Genomic DNA, 9559 nt, shown 5'->3' with positions numbered 1-9559 from the left:
TTTTTTTTTTTTTTTTTTTTTGAACGATAGCCCTACTGCCCGAGTTTGGGTCTCAGCGCCAAATTAATAAGTGCTCTGGAAGAGCACCAAGGGTTCTTTATCCCCAAGCTTATCCATGTGCCTTTCACATACATAGATATGCATGATTTATAGTTTTATAAATCTTAAAATCAAATAGTAAGCTTAGGTCTCCAGTTTGTTGACACAAGTGACAAGCTGGCGCCTCACAAGGCCTAAGAGTCTATTCTGAAACCAAATCTGAGTGATCACAGCCCAGACACACAGATACAGATCACTCCAAATATGCTCAAGTTCAGAAACTTTTTGTTTTGTTTTTGTTTTCCTCTTTTTTGGAATGGGGCAGAGATCGTGATAAATCAAGACAGTTTTCAAACACATCCGTGGAGACATCAAGCAAATAGTTACAGGAAGCCGAGAAAACCTCTGCCTTGCTCAGATGTCCAAGGCCGTGTCAAGAGTGGTGGGAGCTTGGGGTCTATTGTACATCCCAAAGGAATGTACCTAATTGTCACAAGGATGTGAGGTGACCACAGAGTGGGCAATAAAAGGCTCTTGAGGGCATAATTTAGCTGTAGGTCTCTGATATTCCAGCTCTCCACAGACAGAAGTTTTAGCCAGCCAGTCATCCTTGTTGAATGTTCAACGTGTGTATAGCTCCCCCCCTCCCCGAACTTCAGTTCACAACTGAAAGGAGGTCAAGGTTCAGTTCCCTTCAGTTCCCAATCCAGATCCATCTGACACAGTCACCTCCACCACACTGCTTACATCTCATCCCTGTGACACTGAAGATATGTATCTGAGGGGCCTTGGTAGCCAAGTCGGTGCCATGTCTATACTGACCCTAAGCTTAGTTCCTTGGGTTTGAGGATTGCAGCAACACTGACCATTCAGGCCCTGGTCAAGGTGGAGTGGATGCTTCTTCCTTGGCTTCCTTCCAAGGAGCCACCAAGAAGCAGAAAGAAATGAGGAAACACATGGCGGAATATCATTTCTGCTGTCACTGTCCACATTGCCTGACAGATATGGCACTAGACTTCAGCCAAAGGGCTCTCTGAACTATTAACAAGGTTGTGAGGACATGTGACCAGTCTGTGAGGTGCTGTGTCTGGCTGTTACACCACTCAGGACATCATCAGTGTCACCAGTAGCACAGTGGACTGCCTGACCAGCTGTGAAACACAAACGAGGCAGGTGTGATAGGCACACACCTGTAATCCCGTCACTATGTAAACCTGGTGTGGCAGTGCACATCTGTACACACTCAGGAAGTGGAGGCAGGGGCATTAGGAGTCTAAGGTCATCCTCAGCTATATTAGCAAATTTGAGACCAGCCTGGGCTACATGAGACCGTGTCGGTTTTTTTTTTGTTTTTTGTTTTTTTTTGTTTTTTCGAGACAGGGTTTCTCTGTGTAGCCCTGGCTGTCCTGGAACTCACTCGGTAGACCAGGCTAGCCTCAAACTCTTGAACTCAGAAATCTGCCTGCCTCTGCCTCCCAAGTACTGGGATTAAAGGCATGCGCCACCACCGCCCGGCCCGAGACCTGTCTTAAAAAAAAAAAAAGAATCAGGTAATGGTGTCCCACGCCTTTAATCCCAGCACTCTGGAGGCAGAAGCAGGTGAATCTCTGTGAGTTCAAGCCCAGTCTGATCTACAGAGTGAGTTCCAGGACAGCCAAAACTACACAGAGAAATCCTGTCTCAAAACAAACAAACAAACAAACAAACAAGCTGGGTGGTGGTAAAGCAGGACTTTAATACCAGCACTAGGGAGGCAGAAGCAAGCAGATTTCTGTGAGATCAAGGTCAGCTTGGTCTTCAGAGGAAGTTCAGGACAACCAGGGCTACACAGAAAAATCCTATCTCTAAAAAAACAAAACAAAAAGCAGTTCTCTGAAGAAGGCTGTAAGGAGCAGGCCCTTAAACAGGACCAACTCCATTTTGTAATAGGAAACTTGTAAGACATGTCTGGACATGTCTGGTACTTGTAAAGGCAAGTCTGGAAATGAAACTGTGCTGAGATAACCAGACAGGAATGGTTATCTGCCATGTACGTCAAGAGTAACTCCAAACTCAGCATAAAAGAGGAGCCCATCCGGAGCACTTCATCACACTTGTAGCCATGACTGGCCAATGTGACCCTCCAGACAAAGCCTCCTCAGCATCCGGTCATCAAAGAGTTAACTGAGAGACCTATGCCTCCAACTTCATGGCCAAGCTCCAGCTTCAAACCGAGAGACCAATGCCTCCAGCTTCTTCGTGGTCAAGCACCCTACGAGGTCAAATTATCTGGAAGCCACAGCCTGACCCCGCCTTACCAGACTCCGGACCTGTAACCCAAAACCAACATAAGGACTCAGGTCGTATAATCCATGAATGAATGATGTGTCTATTGCTATGCTTACTTTTTTGGTAATTAGCAACTTATTATTTGTGTTAATTGTGCGTATTGTTAGAAGCAACCTATACAAAATGTGATAATATCTTGTAGCAATAGCCTTAGCATTTGTGTTTGCTTGCTGTGCATTATCATTAAAGAAGTAACTGAATTCCACAAACTCTCTGTCTCTTGGCGTACTCTCTTCCCTCTCGAGGAGCTGATAATCTCACAGTCAAATCCAGTATATGATCCCTGAGTGGAGCAGGACCTGTCGCTCCTCTCCCCTCGGGGGATTCAAACCCCTTGCTCGTAATAGATAAGAGTCCCTGCTCACAACAAAGGCCCTCTGAAGAAGGCCCTTTCCCAGTCTTCCTTGGGGTTAGCTGTAACTAGAATAGCAGACTGTAGTGTCCTGAGGCCAACAGAAACTACATGAACCCTTGAACCACTTCCAAAGTGTTGTTTTACGTCACGTGTCCAACTATTTACTTTCATCATGAGACTTGCTCCCGCCCCGCCTAGCCTGTGTGTGCTGGAGGACTCTCTGGGGAGCGTCCCTAGGGAAAGGCAATGGCAGGAATCAGATAAGGAAGGTTCCTGATGGCCAGGGGGCAGTAGTGACCAATGCACTCCAACAGCACCTGCCCTGCGGTGACCCCTGAGCTTCTTTTTCTCAAGGGCCCAGCCAGGGGTGGACATAGCCTGAGAGTGCTACAGCGCTCAGAGGACCAGTGTCAGCTCAATCTTACCTCATGCCCAGGAGGGGTGGCTAGGGGTCATGAGCATCTGCTTCTGGATAAAGCTACCTGAGACCCACAGGGGACACAGAAATATCAGCCCCAGGTCCCTGCCTCAGCCTCACAGGACTCTTCCTGTTTTGTCTAATGCTCCTCTCACTAGCACCAGCCAGGAGTCCATAGAAGCAGAGGAGTTTAAAGTAAGGGGAGATGGGAGGTAGGTGGCCCTAGGAGCACCTAAGTGTGCCCTTCCGGCACTTACCCTGTGTCAAGAGCCAGGCAGGAAGCTCTCAAGAGCATTGCATAAGAACAGAGAATTGAGAAGCCTGGGGGGTGGGGCTAGAGAGGCCCATTCTGACCCCACTCAGCATCTCCTAAACAGTCCAGAGGGTGGCAAGACCCCCTTGTTTGAAGATGAACAAAATCAGGCTTAGGGAGCTTGAAAACAGAGTAAAGGAGAGAAATAGGAACTGACATCAGCCATCACACGGGAAGTGGACAGGAGTGCCCCTGCTGAGAAGACCTGGGATCAAACACCTGGAGAGCTCTCAAGATGCAGGCAAACACTGAGGTCAGCCTGCTCCCATGGAGTCCAGCCCCCAGGTCCTCTCCCACACTATAAGAGCCCCTGACTCAAGTAGGGTGCTAAGCAGTAGGCAGCCATGGCCAAGTCACTTCTACTGCACTGGCTGTTGCTGCTTCCTACATTCTGCTGCCCAGGAGCAGGTGAGTCCCCAGCCTCCCTCACAGAGGCCTCTCCACCAAACACTAAGTCGGCTCTGTTCCCAGAACAACCCCAGTCTGCCCATAATCCAGAATTTAAAGACAAGTTAGCTGAGGCACAGAGAGGCCCTGGGGCTCATCCAAGGTCACAACTAGTAGATATTGAAGCAGGAGGACTCAGAGCTGCCTAGCATAAGTAATGGCCATCCCTTCGCCATGAAACTGGCTTGGAGGTGGGGTGGAGGCAGGGTGCTGTGTGTATGCTGGAACCTGATGAGGGTTTCTCTGATCCCAACTATAGCCATCAGGTCGGCCTCATCCCTGGATTGTGCACAAGGTCCTAAATTCTGGTGCCAAAGCCTGGAGCAAGCAGTGCAGTGCAGAGCCCTGGGGCACTGCCTACAGGAAGTCTGGGGACATGCAGGAGCTGTGAGTAGCACTCAAGCAGACACTAGAAATCTGGAAAGGAGGAACTGGGGGTGGTTCTGAATGGGCCTTAGGGAAATGGAGCTCCCACAAGGTTGGGGTGTCAGGGAATGATGGTATGGTACGGTGTGACAGGAAATGGTGGGGAGCATGGGATGGAGTGAAGCATGGCGGAATGAGATGCATGGGGAGACGTGTGGGTAAGACGGGGTGGTCGTGGTGAGATGGGCGAGATGGGATAGAGCAGGGTGGATCAAGTGGGTGGGACAGAACGGGATGGAGTTCGCACAGCGGGATGAGATGAAGAGTAGGTCCTTAAGGTACCCGACAGCCTGTGTCCGACAAAGCCTCAATCCCTGGAGCTAGGAGCATGCTAACTCATTTGCCCCACTTGAGACCCTCTTTTCCAGAATGACCTGTGCCAAGAGTGTGAGGATATCGTCCACCTTCTCACAAAGATGACCAAGGAAGACGCTTTCCAGGTAATGGGAAACAGATCCTGGATGAAGTTCAGAAACACAAGGGAGGCCTTGTGTCGAGGGACTGTGGTGGGGGCAGACCTCAGAAAGGCCAGGCTAGCCTTCCCTTCTCTGCCCTCCCAGGACACGATCCGGAAGTTCTTGGAACAAGAATGTGATATCCTTCCCTTGAAGCTGCTTGTGCCCCGGTGTCGCCAAGTGCTTGACGTCTACCTGCCCCTGGTTATCGACTACTTCCAGAGCCAGATTGTGAGGGCCCTGACCTACCTGCCACACAGTTCATGTGCCTAAGTGGCTATTTACCTATCTATATAAGTGACATCTGACACACACATGTGCACACACACACATGCACACGCGTGCACACACACACAATCAAACAGATATATACACAGCACACACACAGCCATACACATAAACACCCACCCATAGCCATACCAAATCACACATGTACACCACCTCTCAATCCGTTACATGCACAGAACTGCAGATACACACACAAGATACATATAGCACACACAAACACACACACTTCCCACTACAGCCACAGGAAACTCAGTCTCTTCATCCAGACACCCAAATCAGAGCCTGCCTGCTCAGCATCTAGAGATTCAGACACGCCCTCCATCCCCTTACCCACACATACCCATATTCTTATTTTTTGTCACACAATATGCTCATGTGCATTCACACTTTCCCAGACACATGCCCCAAGTCCCCACACAGTTTCAGTTCTGTCTCTGTCCCTTCCATAGAGCCCTAAGATGCAGTACTTCACCCAGACTGCTCCCCATACTTCCAGGCTCAAAGATTGTGGCCCTTGTCCCTGAGCATGAACCTGGGCAGAGAGGGGTTCCCTCCTGACCCTAAAAGCCCTTACCTGTTCCATGCCCTAGAACCCCAAAGCCATCTGCAATCATGTGGGCCTGTGCCCACTTGGGCAGGCTAAGCCAGAACAGAATCCAGGAATGCTGGATGCCATTCCAGACCCTCTGCTGAACAAGCTGGTCTTCCCTGCGCTGCCAGGCGCCCTCTTGGCAAGGCCTGGGCCTCACACACAGGTAAGCCAGCCCTCCCCAGGCCATTCCCCAACAGCTGCTTACAGGGAATCCAGAAGGCTAAAGTGGCCACTGAGACGCACAAGCACCCAGAGGGGCAGAGCCCAAACTAGGAGGCAGAGAAGGCAAGGTCAGAGAGGCGGTTCCTCCCAATCTTAACCACATGTCATCACTTCCTTCCTCAGGACTTCACTGAGCAACAGCTCCCCATCCCTCTGCCCTTCTGCTGGCTTTGCAGGACTCTGATCAAGCGGGTCCAAGCCGTGATTCCCAAGGTAGGGACCACACAGAGCTCAGGAGGGCCCCCCAATAGCTGCACCTTCCTCCACCTCAACACTCCATGGCTATGAGGAGTTAGATGAGGAGACACCATGCATTGCTCCTACCCAAGGAACCTTGAGGCTCAGGTATGGGAGGTTAGGTCAGAGCCAGCCTTCTCTTGTAGCAGATCACCATCTGAAGGCTGAGAAGCACTGGTTGTCACTGTAGGGGAAAAAGTGCACCAATCTCTCAAAAAAAAAATATGTTCACCAATAGTCAGCATCTCTTCTGTCCTCCAAACCCATGGCAGCCTCTCTAAGCGCCTCATCAGCTGAGGATTGTCCTCCCCACAAATGGTCATGCCCTATCTACAGGTTGTCTCTTAATGGTCTCAGTAATGTTCAGATTGATATGGCTGGGTGTTTGTTTGTTTTGCATGTAGATGTTTATGTTCATGTACGCGTGTGTGCAGGTGTGTGGAGGCCAGAGTGAACGTTGAGTGTCTTCCTTAGTCACTCCCCACCTAATTATTTTAAATTATTTATTAAAGATTTATCTTTATTTATGCATATGTCTGCGCTTCTAAGTATATGTATGCTGCATATGTGCAGGTGCCCTTGGGTGCCAGAAGAGGGCATGGGATTCCCTAGAGCAGGAGGTTACAGTTACAGGTGGTTGTGAGCTGCCAGACACAGACACGGGTGCTGCCAGACAGACACTGCTGGGGTCCTGGGGCCCATGTCAGTCATTAAGAGTCACAATAGGGCACACATTCAAGCCTTTCTGAAGTCTATGTTATGGAAGGAATGTGCAGATTATAGAACATGCAGAGCTGGAGGGTTGCACAGAAAAAGTTATAACAGTTCCATGTCAGCCAGGGAGAGGCTCTGAAGAGGGTACCAATTAAATCAAGATCCGGGAGAAAATAAGGTCCCCAGGGGCCCAGGACATCCATCAATAAAAAGTGAGCTCAATCAGCTGTTGGGGGAGGGACCATGTAAGGTGGGGACCTGGAGGAGGGGACAGCATTTGAGGTGTAAATGAATCAAGAAATATTTTTTAAATGAGCTCAGAGGGCTAGGAAAATGGCTCCGTGAGTACAGTCCTTGCTGAACCTGAGTTAAGATACTTGCACCCACATAAAAGTTGGGGGTAGCAATGCACATTTGTAACCCTACACACCGGAGAGCCAGAAATGGGCGGATCCCTAGAGCTTGCTGGTCAGCCAGCCTGGCCAAATGGATGAACTCCAGGGTTAGTCTGGAACCTTGTCTCAAAAAAACAACATGGTGGGGCTGGAGATATGGTCCAACAGTTAGAAGCATTTACTGCTTCTCCAGAGGAGTGAGTTGGCTCCCAGCACCCATGTCTGGCAGCTCACAACCACCTGTAACTCCTGCTCTAGAGAATCCAATGGCCTCTTCTGACACCCAAGGGCACCTGCACTTATGTGGCATACATATACTCAGAAACGCAGACATATGCATAAATAAAAATAAATCTCTAAAAAATCATTAGTGACTAGTTGAGTGACTAGTTGAGTGACTAAGGAGGACACTCAACCTTCACTCTGGCCTCCACACACCTGCACATACGTGTACATAAACATCTACATGCAAAACAATCACCCAGCTGTATCAATCTGAACATCACTGAGGATCAAAGGCATGAGCAAGACCATTAAGAGACAACATGTAGACAGATGGAGACGGCATCAGAATTGCTGAACGGGAACAGGCAGCCAAGCAGGGACTGTGCTGTGTTGCCAGGGTAACCAAGGGAGAAGGGTGTTCGACTGTTTAGAAAGCAACTGAACCATCAGGCAGGGTGAGAGTTAGGCAGGGGATGTGGAAGTGTTCTGCAAAGGGGAGCGGGCACCGTGAGGCTTCCTAGGGTCAGAAGCAGTTCTAGCATGTTCTCCGGTCAGCAGAGAGAGAATAAGACCAGGGGAGGAGGCATGGGTGGAGGTAATCCGGGGGGAAGACCATTTCACTAATGAGCAGCTTGGTCATTAACTACAGTGGTTGTCGACTGTGCCACCATGACAGGAGGACTGCCATGTGTGGGTCAGTGATAACAGGTTTGGTGTCTTAAGTGAAGTGTCCCATTTGGGAGCTATCACATGCCAGGGGTGTCCATGCCCTGAGCCCTCTTCCTGCCTCAACCTCCTGGCACTGGGGCCAGCTTGTCACATGGACTGGATAAAGGAGTAAAGGAAAAAGCCACACCCTGGTGATCTCTGTTGCCCTTCAGCTTAGAGCTTGTTTGGAATTGGAGTGAGGTAGGAGACCTGCTGGCTTTCCCAGGGGTTCCAAAAGCCAAGGACATGTCAGCTTTGGGGACCAATGGAAGGAACTGCCTGTCTTCCTGATGGATGAGCATGGGAAAGTAGGTGGCTCTAGGTCAGGAAACGGGTTTGAGTTCTAACTTCAGGCCAGGCTGTTAGAAGGCTTGAAGCCCCTTTCAAGTGACTCATGCCTTTAGAGTCATATCTGTATCTGGTGTCAACTGCAGAGTCTCAGTGACTCCAGGTGCACCTGAGTTCCCTGCTGTCCTAGATGCCCAGTGACCTGTAGACAGAACTATCTCCTTCCTAGACAAGAGAAAGGGGATGTGTCTGGGGTGCCCATTCAGATGGGCACAATGACAACCTGCCAGAAGAAGGTCCCATGGTGTCCTTTCTCCACCTTCACCCCAGGGTGTGCTGGCCGTGGCTGTGTCCCAGGTGTGCCACGTGGTACCCCTGGTGGTGGGTGGCATCTGCCAGTGCTTGGCTGAGCGCTATACAGTTCTTCTGTTGGACGCACTGCTGGGCCGTGTGGTGCCCCAGCTAGTCTGTGGCCTTGTCCTCCGATGTTCCACTGAGGATGCCATTGGCCCAGGTAAGCCTACCGTCCCCTCCCCCATTACCTCTCCTCAACTCACATGCCTGCAGTGCACACAGGAGGGAGCACGGACAAGGTGGGTTCAGGAACCAACACTGTTTTTTAACTATTTATTTATTTCTATGGATATGGATGCTTTTATTTATATAGCTGAGGCTGGCTTTGAACTCCCAATTCCCTTTCCTCAGCCTTTCAAATGTTAGGATTAAAGGTTAGCATGACTGTATCCAGTTTCTATCTCTTTCCTACAAGTGGACTTCTCCCAGTTGAGTTAAAGAGTGAGCAGGGTGGGACAGGGCAGGATCCTGGGAGAAGGCTAAGTTTTTTTTTCTGCTCTAGCATGTACATCTATCCACCACATGTGTGGCTGGTTCCCACAGAGGCCATAAAGGATCTTGAACCCCCTAGAGCCGGGTGGTGGTGGCACGCACCTTTAATCCCAGCATTTGGGAGGCAGAGGCAGGCGGATTTCTGAGTTCAAGGCCAGCCTGGTCCACAGAGTGAGTTCCAGGACAGCCCAGGCTACACAGAGAAGCCCTGTCTCAAAAAATCAAAAAAAAAAAAAAAAAAAAAAAGAAAGAAAGAAAGAAAG

The 9559-nt window shown here is 49.8% G+C and overlaps 1 protein-coding gene across 2 annotated transcripts in view; it reads left to right on the top strand.

Moving 5' to 3' along the window:
• The first annotated feature begins 3792 nt into the window (after nt 1-3792).
• The window catches only part of Sftpb (surfactant protein B), a 9986-nt gene continuing 4219 nt past the window's right edge, over nt 3793-9559 (top strand). Inside the window, exons 1-7 of one of the 2 annotated variants that reach the window (XM_028762475.1) lie at nt 3793-3865; nt 4167-4287; nt 4695-4766; nt 4887-5012; nt 5660-5824; nt 6007-6096; nt 8781-8964. In XM_028762475.1, coding sequence (XP_028618308.1) covers nt 3798-3865; nt 4167-4287; nt 4695-4766; nt 4887-5012; nt 5660-5824; nt 6007-6096; nt 8781-8964 — 826 coding nt within the window. In that variant the 5' untranslated portion in view covers nt 3793-3797. Of the gene's footprint in view, nt 3866-4159; nt 4288-4694; nt 4767-4886; nt 5013-5659; nt 5825-6006; nt 6097-8780; nt 8965-9559 lie in introns of both variants that reach the window. The other variant, XM_028762476.1, reaches the window with a different exon arrangement.

Source organism: Grammomys surdaster, unplaced genomic scaffold (genome assembly GCF_004785775.1).
Source record: "Grammomys surdaster isolate TR1022 unplaced genomic scaffold, NIH_TR_1.0 133, whole genome shotgun sequence".
Classification (NCBI taxonomy): domain Eukaryota; kingdom Metazoa; phylum Chordata; class Mammalia; order Rodentia; family Muridae; genus Grammomys; species Grammomys surdaster.
Note: the sequence above shows the minus strand (reverse complement) of the source record. Positions and strands in the feature narration are given on the sequence as shown.